Below are 27,893 nucleotides of genomic sequence, written 5' to 3' on the forward strand. Positions count from 1 at the left end.
ATACTGAAACAAGGGAGGAGATGTAGGGTGGTGCTGAGCCATGGAGGGCTTTGTGGGTGAGGGTAATAAGATTATACTGAATTCTGGAGTGGATGGGTAGCCAGTGTAATGACTGGCACAAGGTAGAGGCATCGGTGTAACGATTGGTGAGGAATATGATCCTGGCTGCAGCATTCAAGACAGATTGGAGAGGTGAGAGTTTGGTAAGAGGGAGACCGATTAGAAGAGAGTTACAATAGTCGAGACGAGAATGAATAAGAGAAACAGTAAGAGTTTTTGCAGAGTCAAAAGTAAGAAAAGGTCGAATTCTAGAAATGTTTTTGAGGTGCAGATGACAAGAGCGAGCCAGTGATCGAATGTGGGGGGCAAAGGAAAGCTCGGAATCAAGTATGACCCCAAGACAGCGGGCATGTTGCTGGGGAGTAATAGTGGAACCACACACAGAAATAGCAATGTCGGGTATAGGTACATTAGTAGCAGGAGGAAACACAAGGAGTTCAGTCTTTGACAGGTTCAGTTTCAGATATAGTGAGGACATGATATTAGACACAGCGTTTAGACAATCGCCAGTGTTTTCTGGAAAGGCTGGCGTGATGTCAGGAGAAGAAGCGTATAATTGGGTGTCATCAGCATAGAGATGGTACTGGAAACCAAATCTACTGATTGTTTGACCAATAGGGGCAGTGTACAAGGAGAAGAGGAGGGGGCCTAGAACCGATCCTTGAGGAACCCCAACAGTAAGGGGAAGGTGAGAGGAGGAGGAACCGGCAAAAGAAACAGTAAAGGAGCGGTCGGAGAGATAGGAGGAGAACCAGGAGAGAACGGTGTCCTTGAGGCCAATGGAATGGAGCATAGTGAGGAGGAGCTGATGATCCACAGTGTCGAATGCTGCAGAGAGATCCAAGAGAATTAGCATGGAGTAAGAGCAGGACTTACAGTGTGTCTTTGTGTCTTCTGCCTTCTCCACTGTTCTATTCCCAGCAGGCTACAGCATCTCAAAGAAGAGGTCAGGGGAGGAGGCTCACTGCATGGGACAGCATGGAAGCAGCAGGAGGCTTATATCAGTCCTCTCTGCTCTGTGTCCTCATCCCCCACAGTGAGTTCTGCAGCCCTCTCCAGCTGATCGCTGCAGTATGTGGCTGAACTTGCCCATGGCTCACCTGAACACCTGAGGTCATAAATTAGTATGTGTGTGTTTGTACATGTACATCTGTGTGCACAGTATATGTATGTGTGTGTGCATCTCTGTGTATGTATGTACGGTGTAAGCATATATGTATCTCTGTGTATCTATGTGTATGTATGTATGTACAATAAATGTATATGTGTATATCTATGTATGTGTGTGTACATCTGTGTATGTATGTGTGTACACATTTCCTGCACAGGGGCCTCAAGCTGTCAGTGTCCGCCCCTGCCGCTGTCTATATGCATGCTGAATGCATTGGTGGAGGAGGGGCTGTGTACTGCGGAGAGTCAATACACCAGAGACACCGAAACAGGAGCAGAAGACGAGCATCAGGGAACGGGACTGAGGTATGTGGCTTTTTTTTTAGTTATTTATGTATATGGGATGTTTGGCTGCACATGTGGAAGCTATGGGGGTCTTACTATGGACATGGGGAGGTTATCAGGCTCTATGTTTACAATGAGGAGGCTGTGTGGGCCACATATGCAGGACATGGGGAGGCTGTGTGTGCCTCATATGCAGGAGATGGGGAGGCTGCATAGGCCTCAAATGCAGGACATAGAGAGACTGTGTAGGCCTCATGTGCTGGATATAGGGAGGCTGTGTGGGCCTCATATGCTGGACATGGGGAGGCTGTGTGGGCCTCACATGCTGGACATGGGGAGGCTGTGTGGGCCTCACATGCTGGACATGGGGAGGCTGTGTGGGCCTCATACTGGACATGGGGAGGCTGTGTGTGGGCCTCATGCTGGACATGGGGAGGCTGTGTGGGGCTCATGCTGTACATGGGAAGGCTGTGTGTGGGCCTCTTGCTGGACATGGGGAGGCTGTGTGGACCTCATGCTGGACATGGGGAGGCTGTGTGGGCCTCAAGCTGGAAATGGGGAGGCTGTGTGGGCCTTATATTCTGGACATCTGGAGGCTGTGTGGGATTAGGCATAAAAGAATTGCTTAGTAGAGAAGAGCAGAAGGTTTAAAATTCGAATTCACCAACTTTGCTGAATTTTTCCAAGAAAGTTGCCCTGAATCTCTATTCTGCAAAACCGCTAACTGCCTGAAAAAGTGTATGACAATTTGAGGTCACCTAGGTCTGCACTTTACCCTTTTGAGCTTCTTAATGCAAATACAGCTGTAGTAATGTCCAAGTGCCCTCAACCCATTGTGTAAGGAAAAAACATATGGCAACTAGGGGAACCAATAGCAATATCCATGTGCCATCTATGGGCCTAATGTTGGACTATTACAACAAGAAAATGTGTGTAAAAAATTTGATTTTTAATAACGCACACACTGTGCGAGGTACAGAGTTGTGCTTAAATGTCTGGGCTATGTACATTTTTCTTTGGTCTTTTAAAAAAGAATAAATAATAATAGTAATAATAATGGCTTTCCTGTATAACAATCCCAAAAGCATACTTTCTGTGACACACATGCCTTGATTTCACTATTTTTTAGAAACTAAATTAGGACAGAAGGATATTAAACTGTCCTTTTTATTTGTACTGTGTGAAGAATAAAAAAATGCTGTTATTAAAAGGGTTAATAAAAGTCATCGCTTGAGCAGCACACAGCTCTGCAGTCTTTTCACTTCCATTTAGCTTGGGGCCAGACATTGCTTCTGGAGTTACAGTTCTGGACTAGAGCCTTCATACTGCTACTACACATTAGCGGTCTGTCATTGAAGAGTCAACACTATTATCACTATATTTGCACATGGCTTGGGAAAGTTAGAGTAGTTATTAGGAAAACTGCTCTGGAAACTGCTTTTGGGAACTGGTGATTTTACAGCACTCACAACAGGTCAGATAATTAGGTGAGCTAACTGCTGGGCTAAAGAGAGGTGACCAGAGGCGTACCTAGGGCTTTGGTTCGGGGGGGGGGCAAAACTTCTGAGTGGGCCCCTAACCAGAGTACCTCAGCAGATGACCGCGCTGTTGCCAAAAATAATCTATATATATATTCCATTATTGCGGCATCAGCGTGGCCCCCCAGTGCGCACCGCAATAATGGAAGATTGCAGTGCCCACCTGAGCCTCCCGTGCAGGACATATCATGATCCACTCACATGGCCGACATCCCCGAGTCTAAGGTGATACCGCTGTCCGCGCTGTCGGAGGTGAAGGATCTGAAGCATTCCCTGAGGTGCCTCCATGGTTCCATCACAATCTCATCCCGAAATTACCTCATTTCCGGTCAGCTTCCAGCACGTCACTTTCGGTGGAACGTCACGTGCAAAGTTTAAAGAGCTTTTCGGGGCTCTGCCGTGTACTCCTGTGTCCGCGGGAAGAGTAAGTGTCATGTCGGACACTGTTCACACCAGGGTGTCCGGCAGACAGCGGTAATACCCTGTTGGGTATTCTGTTCCAGTCGGGATAGGGTTAACCAGGTTGTCATGCTGGCTGAGGGCTGGGCCACGCCCTTGGTCTTTAAATAGTTCGTCCTGACTATGGGCGTCGCCGACTATAGCTTTAGCCTAGTGCTAGCATTACCGGTCAGCAGTGGTGGTGTTGGAGCGTCTGATATCTGGTGCAGTATATCCCTCAGTGGTTCTTTCTCCAATCTGTTATATATATATTTGGTTGCCCTTGCACATTATTGTATTCCCTTGTGTATTAACGGTGTGGTGTTTCTTTTACCCCTGTCCATACGTATTTGTGGGGTCTGGTGTCTGGTCCCCTCACTGGGTGGAGGGTGGTGGGTTCAGCTTAGGGCTGGACAGGAGACAGGGACAGGGTGGAGGCTCAGGCAGGCACACCTTCAGTGTAAACCCTAGGTAGAGGGACAGACAGGGTTCCCCTAGTCTGAGGGACATCGCAGGGGTCCCGGGGTTTTTGCCTAAAGTAACCTAGGCATACCATGACATTATAGTCGGCCCAAATAATAAAGTGAGAGAAAAAAAAAAAAAAAAAGGTATAGATAGGGAATATAGGGGTTACTTACTATGGATCCTATACTTTCCCTAACCAAGCAGCTGGAGGCTCTATCCATACAGGTCACTGAACTCAGGGGGGCGGTCCAGTAACAAGGCCTGTCAGCTCCTGCAGTACCTGCTGAGGCTGCAGCCAGGGCAGCTGAGCCCAAGTTTCCCCTTCCTGAACGATTTGCTGGTGATCGTGGTAAGTTCACGGTGTTTCGTGAATCATGCAAATTGTATTTCCGTATGCGTCCACATTCCTCAGGTAATGAGGCTCAACGCGTGGGCTTGGTGATTTCTTTGCTGAGTGGTGATCCACAGGCTTGGGCCTTTTCACTCCCTTCAGACTCACAGGCATTTGAATCTGTAGATTTTTTTTTCTCTGCTCTGGGTTTGATCTATGACGATCCGGATAGATTAAACTTAGCAGAGTCTAAGATACGCTCACTGCTACAGGGTGATCGACCAGCAGAGGATTACTGCACGGAATTCCGGCGCTGGGCGATGGACACGCAGTGGAATGACCCTGCGCTTATAAGTCAATTTTTGCATGGGGTTTCTGGAAGGGTTAAACAGACTCTCCTAATGTACGAGACTCCCGCCTCTCTGGAGGCTGCGATGGCACTTGTAGTACGCATAGACCGACGTCTCCGTCAGGGGGCGCTGGTTTCGTTGCCTCCGGGAGGTGGGGGAGTGGTCGGTGAGGTTGCCGCGGGTGAATCCGTGGAACCCATGCAGATCGCTGGTATAGCACAGTCACCGAGTAACAAGCCTAAACGTCCTTGGCACAGAAGGCAGGGGCTCTGTTTTTTTTGTGGCAAAGGAGGACATTTTATTAACGCTTGCCCCCTGGTACCTAAGAAGGGCGCGCCGGCGGAAAACTGATAGGCTCAGAGGGTTTGGAGGAGTCTAGTCTGAGCCTTTGTGTATCCTCCGTCATGGTTTCCCAGTGTATGCTCCCTGCTAGGGTGGTACTTGGGGGGCAAATGCTCTCTATTACAGTATTTATTGATAGTGGCTCAGCTGCCAATCTCATTGATGAGAGGTTCGCGCATACAGCGGGATTTCCGGTGGAGAAATTGCCGAACCCCATCCGGGTGGTTACCATCAATGCTTCCCCATTGTCTCAAGGGGAGATCACAGAGTGTGTGTTGGATATACAACTCCACATCGGAGTATTACACTCAGAGCGGGTAACTTGTAAGGTGCTTAGTAACTTACCGGCTCAGATGGTTCTGGGCTTTCCATGGTTGTCAATGCATAATCCTGTTATTGATTGGAAGACCCAGGACATAATTCAGTGGAGCAGGGAGTGTCAGGAGAGATGCCTGGCTACATGTATTTCCGCTTTGACCCCCGGTATCCCGGAGCCGTTGCTGGATTATGCGGATGTATTTTCTGAGAAGGGTTGTTCGGAACTACCACCGCATCGCTCCTATGACTGTGCTATTAGGTTGAAACCAGGGGCCAAGTTACCTAAAGCTAGAATGTTTAATATCTCAGGTCCCGAGAGGCTAGCTCTCAAGGAATACATTGCGGATAGCCTGAGCAAGGGTCATATTAGACCTTCCTCTTCTCCTCTGGCTGCTGGCTTCTTCTTTGTTAAAAAGAAGGATGGCGGTTTACGCCCGTGTCTGGATTTCAGAGAACTCAACCAGATTACGGTCCGTGATCCTTACCCTATGCCACTTATACCCGATTTATTCAACCAAGTGGTTGGTGCCAGGTGGTTCTCCAAACTGGACCTCAGGGGGGCGTACAATCTTATAAGAGTCCGTCAGGGGGATGAGTGGAAGACAGCGTTCAATACCCCTGAGGGTCACTTTGAGAGTTTGGTAATGCCGTTTGGGTTGACTATGGCACCGGCGGTCTTTCAACACTTCATTAATGATGTCTTCTCTCAGTTGTTGGGGAGGTTTGTTATAATTTATCTTGACGACATCCTCATTTTCTCTCGCGACCATGATACACATATAGAGCATGTTAGACAGGTTCTGCAGTTGCTCAGAGAGAACAGGCTCTATGTCAAGCTTGAAAAATGTGTGTTTTTCGTACAGGAGCTACCGTTCTTGGGTTATATAATCTCCGCCTCAGGTTTTAAGATGGACACCGCAAAGGTGCAGGCGGTACTACATTGGGATCGGCCTGATAATCTTAAGGCGCTTCAGCGATTTCTTGGCTTCTCCAAAACCAGGGGAAGAGTCTTGAGGAGATCATTTGCATATTCCCAGTGCCTTCTGGGATAAGTGAAGAGTCTCCGCGAGCTCAACGATCACTGGGTTTTGGCCGTTGCAGCTGAAAAGAGGAAATCGGAAAACCAGGGGAAGAGTCTTGAGGAGATCATTTGCATATTCCCAGTGCCTTCTGGGATAAGTGAAGAGTCTCCGCGAGCTCAACGATCACTGGGTTTTGGCCGTTGCAGCTGAAAAGAGGAAATCGGAAAAACCGCGCGCCGATAGGCGAAATTTGGCTCATCTTTCATCGTTTTTAAGAAATCTCAAGATGGAAGAGGCCAGGAGCCATTTGGTGAGCTGCATTTCTTGCTACATGTTCACAGATTTACCAGTGGAAAAGCCAAACTTCACATGCCACAAATGCAAGCTTGTGTCCCTGTTGGAGGAAAAGTTGCAAAATCTCGAAGAGAGGTTAGCTACGTTGAAGATCATTAAGGAAGGTGAAGAGTTCTTGGACAGAGCAGAATTATCTCTTCATGTTACAGAAAGAGAAGAAATTCGAAGTGCACCTGAAGAAACAGAGGAATGGAGACATGTGACCCAGAGAAGCAGGAGGATCAGGAGGCAGTCAGCACCCATACTGCTCAGAAACCAGTACCAGGCTCTCACGCAGGAAAACGATGAAGAAATACATCAGGATAAGACTTTGCCAACAAACAGCAACCTTGTACGCCCTCAGAGTCCTCCTGGATGGAGAAAGAAAAATGTTGTGAAGAAGAAACGGAGAGTGGTGGTCATGGGGGATTCCCTGCTGAGAGGAACAGAGGCCGCTATCTGCAGACCGGATATAACTACAAGAGAAATGTGCTGTCTTCCAGGTGCAAAAATTAAAGATGTGTCTGACAGGATATCAGGACTCTTCAGACCTACAGATGACTACCCATTCCTGCTACTACATGTGGGGACAAATGACACCGCAAGAAACGACCTGGAAATCATCTGCAGAGACTTTGAAGACTTAGGCAAGAAAGTGAAAGAACTGGGAGCGCAGGTGGTCTTCTCTTCCATCCTCCCAGTGGATGGCCATGGAACAAGGAGGTGGAATAAGATTCTGCAGGTGAACAACTGGCTACGTCGATGGTGCCGTCAGCAACGATTTGGATTTCTGGATCACGGAGTGAACTACTTATACGATGGACTACTTGCTAGAGATGGGGTGCACCTTACGAAGACTGGAAAGCATGTATTTGAAAGTCGCCTTGCTACACTTGTAAGGAGAGCTTTAAACTAGAACAACATGGGAAGGGAAGCAAAAGACCAGAAAAAGCCATACACCTGACAAATGCTATTGAGAACTCTGCTATTAGAAGTGGAAAGGAAGAACAAAGACGAAAGAATCTAATTAATAAAAATATTGGAGAAAGAGAAACCAATCACAAACTAAAATGTTTCTATACTAATGCACAAAGCATGGGCAACAAACAAGGAGAATTGGAACTACTAACACAGGAAAAGAAATATGATGTAATTGGAATCACTGAAACTTGGTGGGACAATACACATGATTGGAATACAAGACTAGAAGGATACAACTTATTTGCAAGAAACAGACTTGATAAACGAGGAGGGGGTGTCGCATTGTATGTTCAAAACGCGTATATCTGCACAGAGATTGAAGCTTCAGAGACTGGGAGTTCTGTGGAAACTGTTTGGGTAAGAATACAAAGACAGAACAATGGAAAGGACACCATTGTAGGCATTTACTACAGGCCGCCTGTGCAAGCCGAAGATATAGATGAACTCTTTATGCATCAGATGGCCAAGTTCTCCAAAAAATATGACATAGTTGTCATGGGAGATTTCAACTATCCAGACATTTGTTGGGAATCTCTCTCAGGCAAAACTAACAGGTCAAGGAAATTCTTATCCTCTCTTGCTGACAACTTTATCTTCCAAAAGGTAAGGGAGAAAACAAGGGGAACTGCTACCTTGGATCTAATCCTTATAAACAGGGAGGAAATGGTTGAGGAGGTAAAAGTGGCTGGGACCCTAGGAGGTAGCGACCATGCTATTTTAGAATTTTGGATAACCAGAGGTGGAAGACCTGTGAAGACTCAGACGTCAAGGTTAGATTTCAGAAAGGCAGATTTTAAGGGATTCAGAAAGAGAATTGGAGGGATCCAATGGCTGGATATCCTTAAAGACAAAAATGTCCAGGAAGGATGGGAAATCTTGAAAAATGAAATTCTCAAAGCACAGTTGTTAACAATTCCGAAAAGAGGGAAGAATAGGAAGCATTTAAGGAAACCAGGATGGATGAACACAGAACTTAAGCACATGCTAAAAAGGAAGAAAAAAATGTTTATAAAATGGAAAGAGGGAGGCATATCTAAAGAAGAATATAATGCTGTCTGCAGAACCTGCAGGGCACAAATCAGATTATCTAAAGCTGAAAATGAACTGAGGCTTGCAAGAGATGTCAAAAGCAATAATAAAGGATTTTGGGGATATGTCAAAAGTAAAAGAAAAGTCAAAGATGCTATAGGATTTTTACAGGATGAAAATGATGAAATGGTAAGACAGGATGTTGAGAAGGCTGAACTTTTAAATTCCTATTTTGCATCTGTTTTCTCTCAGAAAGGAAATGCAACATCAACTGTTATTCACTGTCCTATTAAGGGAATAGAAGAATCCAGGATATCTATAAACAGAAAGATAGTGAGGAAACACTTAGCTAACCTAAATGAATTCAAGTCTCCAGGTCCAGATGAATTACACCCCAGAGTACTGAAGGAGATAGCAGAAGAAATTTTTGAACCCCTCTCCATAATCTTTGAAAATTCTTGGAGAACAGGAGAAGTGCCAGAAGACTGGAGAAGAGCAAATGTTGTTCCTATCTTCAAAAAGGGGAAGAAGGTGGACCCAGGCAACTATAGGCTGGTGAGTCTGACTTCTATACCAGGAAAGATCTTTGAACAAATTATTAAACAACATGTATGTCAATACCTGGATAAGAATGAAGTGATTAAACAGAGTCAGCATGGGTTTCTAACTAATAAGTCATGTCAGACTAACTTAATTTCCTTCTATGACGGTATCACTGATTGGGTGGATCAAGGAAATGCTGTAGATATAGTATATCTTGACTTCAGCAAAGCATTTGACAAAGTCTCTCATACAATCCTTATTGAAAAAATGACTAAGTATGGAATGGACAAGGCAACTGTTAGGTGGATTCATAACTGGCTTAGTGATCGGACCCAAAGAGTGGTCGTAAATGGCTGCACATCCAGTTGGAAGAATGTCTCAAGTGGGGTACCACAGGGCTCTGTCCTGGGCCCTGTATTGTTCAACATCTTTATCAACGATTTAGATGAAGGAATTGAGGGTAAACTGATTAAATTTGCTGATGACACAAAGCTAGGAGGGATAGCTAATACTAGAGAAGAGAGAGAGAGGATTCAAAAAGATTTAAATAAACTGGAGAAGTGGGCAGCAACTAACAGAATGGTTTTTAACAGGGAGAAATGCAAAGTACTACATCTGGGCAATAAAAATGAAAAAAGCATATATAGAATGGGAGGAATAGGGCTAAGTGACAGCACATGTGAAAAAGACTTGGGTATACTAATAGATCACAGACTGAATATGAGTCAACAGTGTGATGCAGCAGCAAAAAAGGCAAATGCAATTCTAGGATGTATTAACAGAAGCATACAGTCTAGATCACGTGAAGTCATTATTTCCCTCTACTCCTCTTTGGTCAGACCTCATCTGGAATATTGTGTCCAGTTTTGGGCACCACATTTTAAAAAAGACATCAACAAACTGGAGCAAGTTCAGAAAAGAGCGACCAGAATGGTGACCGGTCTGCAAACCCTGTCTTATGAGGAAAGGTTGCAGGATTTGGGAATGTTTAGTTTGCAAAAGAGAAGACTGAGAGGAGACTTAATAGCTGTCTACAAATATCTAAAGGGCTGTCACATTGTAGAAGGATCAACTTTATTCTCATTTGCACAAGGAAAGACTAGAAGCAATGGGATGAAACTGAATGGGAAGAGACACAGATTAGATATTAGAAAAAACTTTTTGACAGTAAGAGTGATCAATGAGTGGAACAGGCTGCCACGAGAAGTGGTGAGTTCTCCTTCAATGGAAGTCTTCAAACAGAGGCTGGACAGACATCTGTCTGGGATGATTTAGCGAATCCTGCTTTGAGCAGGGGGTTGGACCAGATGGCCCAGGAGGTCCCTTCCTACTCTACGATTCTATGATTCTATGATTCTATGATTCTAATTACTATAGGAAATTTATTAAGAACTTCTCTATGATTGCCAAACCACTGACTGACATGACTAAGAAGGGTACCGACTTTTCTGACTGGTCTGAGCCTGCGGTACAGGCGTTTGAATTCCTCAAGAATAGTTTTGCCTCAGCGCCCATTCTGGTGCAGCCCGATGTCTCCTTACCGTTTGTCGTGGAGGTGGATGCGTCGGAGGTTGGAGTGGGGGCTGTACTGTCTCAGGGCCCTTCTTGGGCCAAGTTGCATCCATGTGCCTTCTTCTCCAAGAAGCTGTCGCCTGCGGAGCGTAATTATGATATTCGAGGTACGCAGTTTGTGGCAAAGTTTTGGAGAGCTTTTTGTTCTCGCCTTGGAATCAAACTATCTCATTCATCGGCTTTCCACCCTCAGTCGAATGGACAGACTGAGCGGATGAACCAAAACCTGGAGCAATACTTGCGCTGCTTTATTTCCGACAATCAGGAAGAGTGGTCAGCGTTTCTTCCTCTGGCAGAATTCGCAATAAACAACCATTGCCAGGAATCGTCTGGGGAATCTCCTTTTTTTTGTGTGTATGGTCAACATCCTCAATTTTGCACCTTGCGTCAGGGGTGCTCAGATGGCGTCCCTGAAGAGGACCAGTTGGGAGCTCAATTGTCGTCTGTTTGGAGGAGAGTCAAGCAGCGCTTGTTGAAGGTGGGTTCCAGGTACAAACGGGTGGCTGACTGCAGACGTGTGCCAGGTCCGGACCTGTGTGTGGGTGATTGGGTGTGGTTATCTACTAGGAACATTAAGCTCAAGATACCGTCACTTAAGTTGGGTCCCAGGTTCATTGGCCCATTTAGAATCTCCGCAGTGATCAACCCAGTGGCATTTCGTTTGGAGTTGCCGGCTGTGTATAAGATTCATAATGTATTTCACAAAGCATTGCTAAAGAAGGTCATGGGTTTGGTGGATGGTTCCCCCGGGCCACCACCTCCCGTCTTGGTGGATGGCGCGTTGGAATTTGAGGTGTCCAAAGTGGTGGACTCTAGGGTTGTGCGTCGCACTCTACAGTACCTGGTCCACTGGCGTGGCTATGGTCCTGAGGAGAGGACATGGGTGCCGGCCTCTGACATTCATGCTGATCGACTGGTTACTATGTTCCATCGTCGCCATCTGGACAAGCCAGGTCCTCGACATGGTGAGGTTCCGGAGGTCCCTCGTAGAAGGCGGGGTACTGTCATGTCGGACACTGTTCACACCAGGGTGTCCGGCAGACAGCGGTAATACCCTGTTGGGTATTCTGTTCCAGTCGGGATAGGGTTAACCAGGTTGTCATGCTGGCTGAGGGCTGGGCCACGCCCTTGGTCTTTAAATAGTTCGTCCTGACTATGGGCGTCGCCGACTATAGCTTTAGCCTAGTGCTAGCATTACCGGTCAGCAGTGGTGGTGTTGGAGCGTCTGATATCTGGTGCAGTATATCCCTCAGTGGTTCTTTCTCCAATCTGTTATATATATATATTTGGTTGCCCTTGCACATTATTGTATTCCCTTGTGTATTAACGGTGTGGTGTTTCTTTTACCCCTGTCCATACGTATTTGTGGGGTCTGGTGTCTGGTCCCCTCACTGGGTGGAGGGTGGTGGGTTCAGCTTAGGGCTGGACAGGAGACAGGGACAGGGTGGAGGCTCAGGCAGGCACACCTTCAGTGTAAACCCTGGGTAGAGGGACAGACAGGGTTCCCCTAGTCTGAGGGACATCGCAGGGGTCCCGGGGTTTTTGCCTAAAGTAACCTAGGCATACCATGACAGTAAGCTCCCGAACGGGGCAGACTCTCTCTCAAAATCGAGATGGTTGGAAGGTATGAATGCTCCCTACTATACACCTTGTACACGCATAGCTCCGCACACCTCATACACACACGGTTCTGCTTTCTATGCCTCGCACACACGCGGCTCCGCTCTGTACACCTCGCACACACGCGGCTCCGCTCTGTACACCTCACACACACGTGGCTCCGCTCCGTACACCTCGCACACACGCGGCTCCTCTCGGTACACCTCGTACACATGCGGCTCCATACACCTCGTACACACACGGCTCCATGCACCTCGTACACACATGGCTCCATGCACCACATACACAACACACGGCTCCGCTCCGTACACCTCCTACACTCACAGCTCTGCTACATGCATCCTGTAAACCCCTCCTGACCCCACACAGAAACTTCCCTTCATCCAGCATCATGAAAGCCAGCACAGCAGAGTCCTGCAAACACTGAAACTGAGGTCCTGTGCACCCAGAAGAGAATAATGCTACGCTACTGCTCCAATCCCAGTGCGCCATGACAACCAGCACAGCAGAGTCCTGCATAGTGCATACAGTCAGTGAGGCCCATGATCATGTGACCTCGACTTCTCCCCTCCTGTGACCTCATCACAGGTCCTGTGGCCGAGAAGAGGACGACATAGAAGCAGAGCAGGGAGTTGATTGATTCTCCCTCTCTGCTGCAGATACAGTTAAGTGTAAATCCGGGTGGGCCCCCTCACAGTGCGGGGCCCAGGGTGACCGCTCCCTCTGCCCCCCCCAGTAGCTACGCTACTAGAGCTGACTGAGATCTTAGTAGTTAACATGTGTAAGAAAATGTGCAGATTTAGCCAGGCTATGGTGGCCGATCCTCTATGTACAATATCTAAGATAAAAGGAAATTCAAATCAAAATCTTCCTCAAGTTGTCCCACTCATCTCTACTGTTAAGACCACCTAAATAGTGTACAAAGCAATTGCAAACATTTTACATTTTAAACATAATAAGAGTTATAATAGACTTTTCCAGGTCATCACGAGGTTCCAAGTGAAATTCTGTTCATTTCCCTTAAATCCTCCTCATGATCTCTCCAAAAACTCTAAGCTATAGATACATGGCTAATTAAGAGATTGAGGTAATAAAATTGTTACAACATTTTGTTGTATTCAGCATCAAGTATGAGTACCGCACAGTATTCTACAAACTTATATGGCTTGGCTTGCTATCAATATAGTTAATAATGATTGGCCTGCAAATGTGATGCTACACTGAATGCACTTGGGCATGCAAATCGTCAAAATCTGCTGATGGTAGTTACCTTAGTAATTGCCGACTAATGACATTGCAACTATGCTCAAAAGGAGACAAGTCTGGAGCTGTTGAAAGACATAACACGTTTAGACCATGCAGGCTGCACCACGTAGCATGAGTAATGTGGCATGGTGTTAACTTGCTGAAAAATAGCTCCTTGGATACTTTGGAGAAATGTTCATACCATTGGTTCCATGACTAAATCAATGTAACACTGAGTTACTAATTTAACCCCTTCACTACCAAGGGTGGTTTGCACGTTAACTACCGGGCCAATTTTTACAATTCTGACCACTGTCCCTTTATGAGGTCATAACTCTGGAACGCTTCCATGGATCCCGGTGATTCTGACATTGTTTTCTCGTGACATATTGTACTTCATGTTAGTGGTAAAATTGCATTCAAATAACTTGCGTTTATTTGTGAAAAAAACGGAAATTTGGCGAAAATTTTGAAAATTTTGCAATTTTCCAACTTTGAATTTTTATGCCCTTAAATCACAGCGATACGGCACACAAAAAACTTAATACATAACATTTCCCACATGTTTACTTTACATGAGCACAATTTTGGAACCAAAATTTTTTTTTGTTAGGAAGTTATAAGGGTTAAAAATTGACCAGTGATTTCTCATTTTTGCAACACCATTTTATTTTTAGGGACCATTTCACATTTGAAGCCACTTTGAGGGGTCTATATGATAGAAAATACCCAAAAGTGACACCATTCTAAAAAATGCACCCCTTAAGGTGCTTAAAACCACATTCAAGAAGTTTATTAACCCTTTAGGTGCGTCACAGGAATTTTTTGAATATTAAAAAAAAAATGAACATTTAACTTTTTTTCACAAAAAAAATACTTCAGGTTCAATTTTCTTTATTTTACCAAGGGTAACAGGAGAAATTGGACTGCAAAAGTTATTGTGCAATTTGTCCTGAGTACGCTGATACCTGATATGTGGGGGGGAACCACTGTTTCGGCGCATGGCAGACCTCAGTAGGGAAGGAGCGCCGTTTGACTTTTTCAATGCAAAATTGGCTGGAATTCAGATCGGACGCCATGCCGGGTTTGGAGAGCCCCTGATGTACCTAAACGGTGGAAACCGCCCAAGTGACCCCATTTTGGAAACTAGACCCCCCAAGGAACTTATCTAGATATGTGGTGAGAACTTTGAACCCACAAGGGCTTCACAGAAGTTTATAACGTACAGCGGTACAATTAAAAAATCATATTTTTTCCACAAAAATGATCTTTTCACCCCCAATTTTTATTTTTCCAAGGGTAACAGGACCCTAAAAGTTATTGTGCAATTTGTCCTGAGTACACTAATACCCCATATGTGGGTGTAAATGACTATTTGGGCGCATAGCAGAGCTCGGAAGGGAAGCAGCGCCATTTGACGTTTTTGGCTAGAATTGAGATCGGACACCATGTCGCGATTGGAAAACCCCTGATGTACCAAAACACTAGAAACCCCCCACAAATGACACCATTTTGGAAACTAGACCCCCCAAGGAACTTATCTAGATGTGTGGTGAGCACTTTGAACCCCCCAGTGCTTCACTGAAGTTTATAACGTACAGCAGTACAATTAAAAAATCATATTTTTTCCACAAAAATGATCTTTTCACCCTCAATTCTTATTTTTCCAAAAGTAACAGGACCCTAAAAGATATTGTGCAATTTATCCTGAGTACGCTGATACCCCACATGTGGGTGTAAACCACTATTTGGGCGCATGGCAGAGCTCGGAAGGGAAGCAGCGCCATTTGACGTTTTTGGCTGGAATTGAGATCGGACACCATGTCGCGTTAGGAAAGCCCCTGATGTACCAAAACAGTAGAAACCCCCCACAAATGACACCATTTTGGAAACTAGACCCCCCAAGGAACTTATCTAGATGTGTGGTGAGCACTTTGAACCCCCCAGTGCTTCACTGAAGTTTATAACGTCCGGGCGTGAAAATAAAAAAATCGTATTTTTTCCACAAACATCATCTTTTAGTCCTCATTTTTTTATTTTCCCAAGGGTAACAGGAAAAATTGGACCCCAAAAGTTGTTGTCCAATTTGTCCTGAGTACGCTGACACCCCATATGTGGGAGAAAACTACTGTATGGACACACGTCAGGGCTCGGAAGGGAAGTAGTGACGTTTTGGAATGCAGACTTTGATGGAATGGTCTGTGGGTGTCATGTTGCCTTTGGAGAGCCCCTAATGTACCTAAACAGTAAAAACCCCCCACAAATGATCCCATTTTGGAAACTAGACCCCCTGAGGAACTTATCTAGATGTGTGGTGAGCACTTTGAACCCCCAAGGGCTTCACAGAAGTTTATAATGCCCAGGCATGAAAATAAAAAAATCGTATTTTTTCCACAAACATGATCAATTAGTCCCCAATTTTTTTATTTTCCCAAGGGTAACAGGAGAAATTGGACCCCAAAAGTTGTTGTCCAATTTGTCCTGAGTACGCTGATACCTCATATGTGGGAGAAAACTACTGTATGGGCACACATCAGGGCTCGGAAGGGAAGTAGTGACGTTTTGGAATGCAGATTTTGATGGCAGGGTCTGCGGGTGTCATGTTGCTTTTGGAGAGCCCCTGATGTACCTAAACAGTGGAAACTCCCCACAAGTGACCCCATTTTGGAAACTAGACCCCCTAATGAACTTATCTAGATGTGTGGTGAGCACTTTGAACCCCCCAGTGCTTCACAGAAGTTTATAACGACCGGGCGTGAAAATAAAAATATTGTATTTTTTCAACAAACATCATCTTTTAGTCCCCAATTTTTTTATTTTCCCAAGGGTAACAGGAGAAATTGGACCCCAAAAGTTGTTGTCCAATTTGGCCTGAGTACGCTGATACCTCATATGTGGGAGAAAACTACTGTATGGGCACACGTCGGGGCTCGGAAGGGAAGTAGTGACGTTTTGGAATGCAGACTTTGATGGATTGGTCTGCGGGTGTCATGTGCGTTTGGAGAGCCCCTGATGTACCTAAACTATTGAAACTCCCCACAAGTGACCCCATTTTGGAAACTAGACCCCCCACGGAGCTTATCTAGATGTGTGGAAAGCACTTTGAACCCCCAAGTGCTTCACAGAAGTTTATAACGCCTGGGCGTGAAAATAAAAAAAACATTTTTTTCCGCAAAATTATATTTTTGCCCCCAATTTTTTATTTTCCTAAGGGTAACAGGAGAAATTGGACCCCAAAAGTTGTTTTGTAATTTGTCCTGAGTAGGCTGATACCCTACATGTGGGGGTAAAACACTGTTTGGGCGCATGGCAGAGCTTGGAAGGGAAGGAGCACCATTTGACTTTTTCAACGCAGAATTGGCTGGAATTGAGATCAGACGCCATGTTGCCTTTGGAGAGCACCTGATGTGCCCAAACAGTGGAAACCCCCCAATTATAACTCCAACCCTAACCTCAACACACCCCTAACCCTAATCTGAGCCCTAGCCCTAACCCTAGCCCTAGCCCTAACCCTAGCCCTAACCCTAACCCTACCCTAACCCTAACCCTAGCGGGAAAATGGAAATAAATACATTTTCTTTTAGTTTTATTATTTTTCCCTAACTAAGGGGGTGATAACGGGGGGTTTGATTTACTATTTATGGCGGTTTTTATGTGCGACTGCTAAAAGATGCTTTTTATTGTAAAAATAGTTTTTGCATCACCACATATTGAGAGCTATAATTTTTCCGTATTTTGACCCACCGAGTCATGTGAGGTCTTATTTTTTGCGGGACGAGTTGACGTTTTTATTGGTACCATTTTCGGGCACGTGACATTTTTTGATCGCTTTTTATTCCGATTTTTGTGACGCAGAATGAACAAAAACCAGCATTTCATGAATTTCTTTTGGGGGGGTGCGTTTACACCGTTCCGCGTGCGGTAAAATTGATAAAGCGGTTTTATTCTTCGGGTCAGTACGCTTACAGTGATACCTCATTTAGGTCGTTTTTTTATGTTTTGTCGGTTTTTTGCAATGAAAACAATTTTATATAAAAAATAATTATTTTTGTATCGCTTTATTCTGCGAGCTATAACTTTTTTATTTTTTTGCAGATGACGCTGTATGGCAGCTCGTTTTTTGCGGGACAAGATGACGTTTTCAGCGGTACCATGGATATTTATATGTGTCTTTTTGATCGCGCGTTATTGCACTTTTTGTTTGGTGGTATGATAATAAATCATTATTTTTTGCTTCGTTTTTTATTTTTATTTTTTAAGGGGTTCGCTAAAGGGGTTAACTAATGGGACAGTTTTATAGGGCAGTTCATTACGGACGCGGCGATACCAAATATGTGCACTTTTATTGTTTTTGGTTTTTTTTATTTAGAAAAAATGGATTTATTGGGGAATATTTTTTTTTTTTTTTACTAATTTATTTAGCGATTTTTTTTTTTAATTATTTTTAACACTTTTTTTTTTTTTTTTTTTTACTTTATTACCTTGTCCCAGGTGGGACATCACTGTCCTGTGACAGATCGCTGATCTGTCACATCACAGATCACTGTGACAGATCAGCGATCTGTCACAGGCATTGCTGCAGACTTCCTCATGCCTGCGCTTTGCAGGCACTGAGGAAGCCAGCTTCCTCAGGCCCCCGTCGCCATCTTGGATTCGGGGGCCTGGAGGAAAGGAGCCCCCCGCAGCAGCGCTGCACATTGCGCTGCTGTGGGGGGCTCAGGGAAGCACGGAGGGAGCCCCCTCCCTGCTGATGCTTCCCTTTAACCCCCGGTACACCGCGATCGCGTTTGATCGCGGTGTGCAAGGGGTTAACGTGTCGGGGGCGGTCCGTGACCGCCCCTGACACATTGTGCCGGGTGTCAGCTATGATAATTAGCTGACACCCGGCCGCGATCAGCGGCGCTCACCACGTGGGCGCCGCTGATCATGGTGACGTAATATTCCGTCCATGGTAATTAGGTCCATGGTCACATGGACGGAATATTACGTCAATTGTAGGTAAGGGGTTAAATGGAATGAAGACTAGAATGGTCCAGCTACCCAATACAATAATCTCAGGTGTAGGACCAGTTTGGTATTAACCAATGAAGGCCTCTGAAGGCTTGGTCTTCAATTCAGTCTATGGCGATAGATGCATCCAGAGAAAAGCGGGTCTCATTGCTAAATAGTATAAAATTCCATTGCCTTCTAGCTCTATACCACGATAGCCTTTACATTTTTCTAATCTGTCCAGAGGTTTGCCTCTGTGTACTTCTTGCTGTCATTGCAGATCATCATTGCTCTCCTAAAAACTGGGTCAGGCAACGTTGAACAGTGCTGACATCCTAGTCTATGCAAGTATCTATGTGCTAAAAGTAATAAACAGAGGTCTGTCGGTTCAAGGATTCAGCCCCTCTCAATTTGAGACAAGTAGCGATAACTATCATGTTGACAAACAGTAGGTATCATACAATCATCCCACAAGACTTGATCAGATTCTTGAGCTTTGGGCTAAAAAATGTTTGCTTTCAATTTGGCATTTATACACTTTCTATGTGCATTAGATTGGGGATAGTTTCTTGAAAATTTGATAATTTTCAGATCTCAGCAGCACCCGCTATTTCCAAGATTTGAGTTTCACTTCTGAAGGAGCCCTTCTGCTAGTATGAGTCTCCTGTTCCTACAGCTATTACTATATGGCATACACTGTTAGGTGATTTATCGCACTTGCCCTATACCTTACTTGGAGCACTGTCTCTTCTCCCCTTCTATTAGATTTATTATATACAGTACATCTTGATGCACTTACAGCTTATAGACCTATTTACATACGGACACTATCAATTAAACTTGCAACTGCTGCTGTTGTCATCATCACCTATTGCACTTTACTTATCGTTATAAAACACATAAATAATTGTTCCAATTTGTCTTGTCATTTGTTGCTTATTTACATGTACCCAATACCAGTATGACTATGTTGTACTAGCCTTGTGGGTTCTCCTTCAGGACAATTGTCTATATTTTTCCTGGGTGTGCGTTCCTGTTTTTATATATATTTTTAAATTATTTTTATTGTTCTATCATTGTTCTGTTACCCATTTATCACCTGATTCTAATAAAACATTTTTGTATTCACCATTGTTGTATTTGGACTTTTTGGTCAGTTTCTGCTTTTCCTCTTCCTCATGTATTTTTACCGACTGTCCCTCTAGCCAATACAGTCCGGTCTTTAGGGTTGCACAATCTACAATATTTGGTAATGTATATGTATCTTTTACTTGAAAAAAGACCTACTCCCTTGACTTATGTTCTCATACTTCCAAGATTTGTATAACCTTATGGTTTGTATTTCTTGATTGTGCAATTTAAATTGTTGAGGATTGCATATAGATTCACAAAAGTGCCAAGTCATAGTGATACATAAGTAAATACGATAACGGATGTTCAACAAAATTCTCATTTGTTAGGATATATTGTAAATTAAAACATCAAAATCCAAAGAGACATAAATTTTGAATATTGGATGGAATAGGGTGGACCGGAAGCTAGGAATTGAATGGTTATAGGCCATTAGCGCTCCACTAGGAGGCATATTACCAATATATTGGCTACTACTCAAAATGAGCTTCATCAGTGTTTTGAATCAGATTTTCATCAGCGTTCAGTCAGTGTCAGATTTTGCCATCATTGGGGGTTTCTCAAGCTTCCACGATCAAACAGTCCATGAAAAATGGACCCATAGACTAGCATTTTTGAGTTGTCCACAACAATGGAGGTCATGTGAACAGCCCTATAAAATTTTCAACAAAAATACAGAACATGCAAACAGCTCCATAGACTATAGTCTATAATGGGAATGAGTTATATCCAATTAATTGTAAAGAGCTGCAGAATAAGTTGGCGCTATATAAATAAAATTTATTTATATAGTGACTGTGAGCCCTCGCGAGGAGGATCCTCTTTCCTGTACCAGTCGGTGACTTATATTGTTTAAGATTATCGTACAGTACTTCTTTTTTTATTATGTATACCCCCTTATCCTTGTAAAGCTACATGGAATAAAGGACACTATAATAATAAATAATAATCTATGAAAAACAAGGATAGAACTTGTATAAGAAAAATTGTGCAAGATGAAATGACAATTTTTCATCTGTATGGTCAATCATGTGGCATCCGTTTTTCTACATCAGAAGTAAATAAAATATAAAAAAAATCAATTTCTTACAAAATCAATTTCTTACAATCAGGGCATTGGGAGCCGATGGAAACTGATGTCCACACACATAGACACTGGTGCCAGTTAAATGCCACTGACAGAATTTGAAAGTGACATTTTAGTAGTTAAACTACAGCGATCAGAGCAAACAGGTATAGGCTATTGGCTATGTAACACAGTGGGCATGAAGAAAAAGTCATAGGTCATTATTGTGAATCTGACACTACATTTGACCTATCTAAACTATTAACATGGGCATACAGGTTACCGAATTATGAAAACATTTCTACCTGTGCATCTCATATCGGATGGTTTGTTGTTGAGAAATCATCTTATCCCTTTATATAAATGATCTCTTCCAGGCTCTGGAGCGGATGGTGCCTGGAGATAACTCTGCCCCCAGAGCTTATTTAAATATAAGGGGGAGTTACCAGTATGATATGACATGGTTACCACTGTTCAATGTGATGTGTAATGGCTGCTCTCTGCCGATCTCACTGCAGAATTCTGTCTGATTATCTACATGTTCCTCTCGGCTTCCATCTCGCAGACCGACAGGGTTGCAATGTTTTTGCAATACAGCAGAGCTGAGAGAGAAGCAAAAAATGTGTTTGCAAGAAGACAAGGATCATTTCTCCTGTCCTGTGCTAGTTACTTGTCTCACTGGTAACTCCCCTTCAGGTAATAATCTCTGGAGGCAGAGTTATCATCCAGTCACTATCCTCCCCAGAGCCTAGAAGAGGTAAATTTACTTAAAGTGATAAAAGATGATTTATAAACAAAAAAATCATCTTATAATAGACCTATAGGTAGGACAAGTAGGACTGATTTCAGCAATCTTTAACCTGTATGCCCATATTATTAGTTTAGATAGGTCAAAAATTATGACAGATTCCCTTTAAGGGTACTCCAAGGAGATATATTTGCAAAAGGTTAAATATACAAGTAATTTTCTATGAATTAAGTTTTATATAAGGAAAATGAACTCATGAACAATATAAGAGATTAATTATTTGACGGTTTTAAAGCTAAATATTTTACAATTCTTCTCCCTCATGATCATAAAACAGAGCGGACTTCCTTTCCTTTTTGCCAATCTTCTCTACATAATTTTTTGAAAAGTAATTTAACAGATTACACATAAGCCACAACCGAATTTAGAACAGTCTTTTTTATTACTTTATGTAATAAAGTTTTTTTTTATTTTTTTTTTTTCATTTTTTGTACAACATACAATAATTTGTGTATCAGATGTTAAGGGATATGAAGATGAAGAAAAAATTTGGTGACATCACAATATCTTACAACAATACACAATTAAGAGTCTGAATTTGTTCAATCACTCAGTGTATAGCAAGGGTGGATCGCAAAGGCACACGTAAGTTTATGAGAAACAGGATACTTAAAATAAGTAATATAGGCAAGGTAAAAAAAAGAAGTCACTTATGTAAAATAAAACGTGCGTTCAAATGTATCCTTCAGTGTAAAATTTACTAAAAAAAAGTCCAGTGAAAAAAAGACATCTCTCCCCACGATAGGTGATAACTTATTGATTGATGAGGGTACAACTGCTCAGACCTGCATCAGTTGGTGGAATTGTGATTTTTTTTTATCCCCATTAGAATCATGCAGTACGCATGTGTGACTTGTGCTCCATTCCTTACCTATGGGGCTGTCTAATGCTTCTCTCAATTTTTTCTGGCAGACCCATAGAAAATTAATGGAATGACATTTGCATATTCAGGCTGCCATGCCATTTTGTAATGGGGATAAAAATTCTCTTGTTGGTCATAAAAATTCCCCAATCTTATGATCGGTAAGGATTTCATTGGTGAAACACTGAATGATTAAGTTATCACCTATCCTGTGCATAGATGATAACTTGTTTTCACTGGACAACCCTTTAATCAAAGAACTCTAAAAAGTAGTATTCTCTCTCATTTTCATAAAAGGATTGTGTTGTAAACAAAATAATTTCAATAAAATATAAATTTGTATTAACAGATTACTTTTTATCTTTATAAATGTAAATCTAGAATTTAGCTTTTGTAGTATATAAATAATATGTAGACTATTTTACTCCTACAAATAGTTTGGGTTGATCATCAATGTCATTAATGAATATCCACCCTTCAGGACAATTTTTATTAAAAGGGTTGTCTGAGCTTAAAATATATAATCAGCATCACTGAATGTGAATACAGACTACCAAATCTTAACAGTGCCCGATTCACACACTGTCACAATAATCCTGTATTTCGTGAGAAAAAAATCACCCAGATACTCTCAATAGAGCTCAATAAAAGAGAACTGTGAAAAACAGGTTGAGGCTAGTCATCAGGTGACCTCAAATATACGTGTCCATGTACTACCCCACGGTTAATATAGATGAACTACCACGATTCGGCAGTTTGCATTCACATAAAGTGAATGTAGATGTCCCCTTTCAGCCTGGACGATTTTAAGGTCCATTTTCCTGTACTGATACCCTTCTCATGACTACCACTGAGCATCTTGTGACTTATTATTTTCCCTTAATCACATTCATCACCTATCCACACAATAGTTAAAAAAATTACCTCTTGCTAAAAGCTCATCTGCTGGGATCCCCACTGATCGGTAGAATCATGATCTAGATGCCTCATCTTTCCTCCCTGCAGTATAGTTGGAAAGACATGACTGGTTATGGCTGCTATGACTTTACTTCTATGGGACTGATAAATAACCACATGCTGTACTTGGCTACCCCCCGACATTTTGATAGTCATGATTAAAGAGTTATTGGATTGGGACTTTGTTGTCGTGATTGGTGTGAGTCCAAATGTGTAACCCCCAGCAACCTGTTTTCTGATGGCGTATAAATTCCCACAAGACATTGTTAAGTGATAACATTTTGTCTTCAGAACATATAAGCTTACTTAGTTTGCATTACCATCACATTCCACTAGCAAACTATTATACATAATAACATTTACTCGTTTCAGTCGGCATGGAGATACACTGCTGCATGCCAGACAAGTTGAGCCAAGCATCCGACACGCAGCAGGTATTGTGCTCATGTCAAATTCTAACTAATATGTCACATCAGGTAGAAAAGAGACGTTGCACATCCCTTAATTAGCAAGCTGATAAGTTACATTTTACCAAAGCTGCAGTAGAAGATCTATAACATGATTCTTGTCTATGGTTTAACTTGGTGACCTTGTACTAGATTTTGTAAGAACTCTACAACATACTACAGGAAAATCCATGTCTATGTTTCCTAGCACATATATTTAGCAATACGACTCTTGAAACAATTAAGTCTTTAAAATGCCAACCTAGCCTTATGTACACATACTATGCCATCACAGTCTGATTCTTTAATAGTGTAAGTAAACCATGATGTTCTCCATTTATTACAGTAATTACTGCCTTTTCTACATGATCACATAAATTTGGTTCTTTCTTGCTCATTAGGTCTTCCCTAATGCTTCAAAAGGTATATAAAGATAACCTCCTCCTAGTGGAGCTGGGTAAATAAATTGTCTAGGAACAGAAATATATCTCAGATGCACTGAGAATCATCAGCAACATATTCCAGTAGACAAAAACATTAAGACCAGTAACGTGAATATATAACATGCTGAAAACAATGATAGATGCAAACAGAGTCATCACATCCTGATGGATATACAAAACTGGGAAACTTCAAGAAAAAGAGTAAAGAAAGTAATCCAGATAAGGAATTGGAATGATATGCAACCACCCTTGTTATACACAACGTTTTAAACCATCTTGATTTTCTAGAAATCACACCCTAATGGGTCTTAGAATAATTCATTTCAGGCAATTAAAAAATAAAAATCAGAAAAAAAAGGTATAAAAAAACAAAAAAGGTTCTCTGGTAAAACAAGAAAAATAGTAAAATAAAGAAATCACAAAATCTTAAAAATTAGATGACAGTAAAGTATTTTAATACACACAAAAACTAACCATAGTGGGAAAAAAAATCTCCAAAATGGATTTTTTTTCCATGTAGTGTACATCAGGGTTTCCCTACTCTAGTAGTGTTCAATGTTGGCAGGAGCCAGCCCGCATTAAGCTATCTAATTTCATTTCAGACTTTACACATATACTGTGAGTGTGGTTAGGACACTTCTTACGGAAAGCAACTAGTCACATTCCGCATTACATCCAGTGTGCACACCAGACATGGAGACAGTACATTAGTTGATGTATAATATCACCATACTGAAATGATATGAAAGTATAGAAGGGAGAAAGTTTGGGGAAGTAAAAATGCCACCCACAATAGTGGACATACTGGCAGCATGACACAAGGGTGGACTGAGGACAAAATTGGCACATCCAGAATGATCACATGAATTACCAGTTGCAGTGTTGTATAAGTGATAATGGAGTTTTGTATTACCGCTACATTCTTTTCCAAACTACAAATTTATAACCTCCAAAATAACAAATAGGCACTGCAAGCACTGGTCAGGAAAATGGAGCTATGGATAAATAAATATCTGCAACTACCTGTCAGGAGAAGATTTAGGAACTACAACTCACAAGTACACAAAACTCAGGGTGTAAGGCACAAATTTACATGTGGAAGAGAAGGTTATTCACAGATAGAATCTTCCCATAAACAACCTGTGAGATCAGTCTTTGTATGGTTCAAAAGCTGGCAGATTACTCAAGTTCACACCATTGGTGGATTTCAGTTGTTGACTTACATGCAATATGAAATAGGATGGCACAACACAAAATAGTGCCTTCACAGAAAATAGTCACTACTGACAAGGCAATGTTGACAGCAATGGTATATGCAGAGAAGTGCAAGATAAGTCACAATGACAATTTTACAGTTCCTACTTGAAAAAAAAATTAGATCCAGGCTTGGAAAGCAAAAAATAAATCAAAGGCTCAGCCAATGATTTCTTCCAATGAATAAAAAATAAATATTCCCCTTTAAATCTTGTTTGACCTAGATGGATTGGATCTCCAAGATACTCTTAACCAGTAAGTCACAAACCCCTTAGCAGATCTGAAAGAGTTAGATGGTTTGAAAAATGATGATGAAAAAGAAGGAATGGAAAATGGAGAGTAAAACATAATCCAAACACAAACTTTAGAATGCCAGCTCGAAATTATTTCCTTTGACAGTTTATTGGAAAAAATAATAATAAAATAACTCAACTACTCCAGTTAGCAGTGTCATGTTAAATAAGAATCATAAGTTCAGTCATTTATTTCTTTATTTTTGTCCACAAAGCTGCTCAGAAGGTGATTTGCAGGACAGTCATTTCCTTAGGAAAGACAAAATGAACAATAAATAATTGAAGTTACTATTGTTAACTGGTCACGTTATTCATTAAAGAGAAGAGTAGCAGAGATCGAGAGTAGCTGTGCCCAGTTTGTCGTCCATCTGCTAATCAAGTGGCTGTAACACTGATGGGCATTTCACAGTATCTGTTTGTAGTAAACGTCTGCCATTATTAAGTATGAGTTAGATCATCTGAAGTCATGCGTCTAGTTCTTCTTGTTGTCTGTTACTCTTCTACACTCCACCTTGGAGTCCAAGAGGAATTTCAGGAGGTAACGTTCAACATTCAACTTTGTGCTTTTGGCTCATGAGATGTGATGTTATGGAGAAAAGTCATTAACAGTGAAAACTGTTTAGATTGTGTGCAAGTCCTGCAGTTGCAAACATAAACCATACATCACAGAATTTCATACGAAAATATCTCACTTTCCTTTCCAAAGAGTCCGTAGCTTAACAATAGCCTTTTTGGAAATTGAAGTTTATTGATGAAGTTGCAGTACACTGGCTCAAAATGGCAAAACTTTTCAGCTGGTATTCCAACTTTCTGCTCCAATTATGTACATGCATCATTAGGCATAACAGATGATGAAAATGAAGGTTTGGGTGGTACGTCTGGCTTTAAGGAAGGAGTACGTTTCACCCCTGACCTGGGCAGTGAGTTATAGGCATTGATACTAGGTTGCCTAGTAAGAGTCACTGTCTGCCCTTGAGCAGCATTGAAATGTATAGAGTCTACTCTTTGTGGAGCAGGAGGAGGGTTATCCCCTCTCCCAAAACTCTGATGTCTGGAGAGATGAGAAGAATTTGATGAATTAGTATTGTTTCTTTTGAGAGTCGACGACTGATGAGTTCTTGTGAGTGAGTTTGTAGGATAGTTTCTCTTGTACTCCACACTGTATGCTGAAGCATGCATGTCAATGCGTTTGCCCATTCCATTTTGTGACATTGAAGAACTCGGAGGACCTAATGAAGCCTCCCTTTGTGGTACCTTTGGAGGTATGCTATCTAAACTGTCCACCAAGTTGACACCATGATTTGGACTTTTACTGGCAAGATGCTCTTTAATAGTTTTGTACTCTAGAGTGGAGTTCTGGTTTTCAATAGAGATTTGTGCCACCTCTGTTAGTTTTGGCTGGTCTACATAATCATGTTGGTAACCTTGTTGTGTGATGGGAAGGACTACTACACTTGGAATGTGGCTGGGTGATGCACGAAGAGGCAAATCAGTGGGAATAACTGGTGAGGGCATAGGAGGCATGTCTTTTGTGCAGGCATTGATAATATTTTGGTTTCTTTCCCAGTCTCTGCTACCCCTGCTTGGCTTTTTCTTCTGTTGTAAAGTTGGTGTGGACTCTGGAGTTGGCAATGCTGCCAAATCAAGGTGATGTTGTTCAGCTTTAATTAACATCTTAGCAGTTGTACTTGGTGTGGCAAGTTTTCCATTATGCATTAATGGTGTAAGGATAGCCTCAGGCTTGGGCTCCTTGCCCTGACCATCAGTGAAAAGTCCACTTAACTTGGTAACACTTGCCATTGATCCTCTACGTGAATGACTCTGGTCTTTGTCTTTTCTCTGGACCATATCCACATCTCTCCTGCGATGGTCACAGATACAGTATACAATAATTCCAGAGAAGACAGCACCCATGACAAAAGCTAGAATTACAGCAATGGCCAAAAGTGTGACAGGAACAAGTTGATCGTGACCTTTCAGATAACTTTCACGAATTATTCCT

The 27,893-nt window shown here is 42.4% G+C and overlaps 1 protein-coding gene across 6 annotated transcripts in view; it reads right to left on the bottom strand.

The window, feature by feature from the left end:
• SEMA6A (semaphorin 6A) overlaps positions 1-27,893 on the bottom strand; it is a 322,215-nt gene that overhangs the window by 64,074 nt on the left and 230,248 nt on the right. For 3 of the 6 annotated variants that reach the window (XM_073553963.1, XM_073553964.1, XM_073553965.1), the window contains one exon: positions 21,996-27,891. The exons of the other annotated variants lie outside the window; for them this stretch is intronic. In XM_073553963.1, the coding sequence (XP_073410064.1) occupies positions 26,711-27,891 (1,181 nt within the window). In that variant the 3' untranslated portion in view covers positions 21,996-26,710. Of the gene's footprint in view, positions 1-21,995; positions 27,892-27,893 lie in introns of those variants that run through there. 6 annotated transcript variants of the gene reach the window in all.

The sequence above is a fragment of the Dendrobates tinctorius genome, unplaced genomic scaffold, assembly GCF_039654945.1.
Source record: "Dendrobates tinctorius isolate UK_male_01 unplaced genomic scaffold, ASM3965494v1 ptg000003l, whole genome shotgun sequence".
Taxonomy (NCBI): Eukaryota; Metazoa; Chordata; class Amphibia; order Anura; family Dendrobatidae; genus Dendrobates; species Dendrobates tinctorius.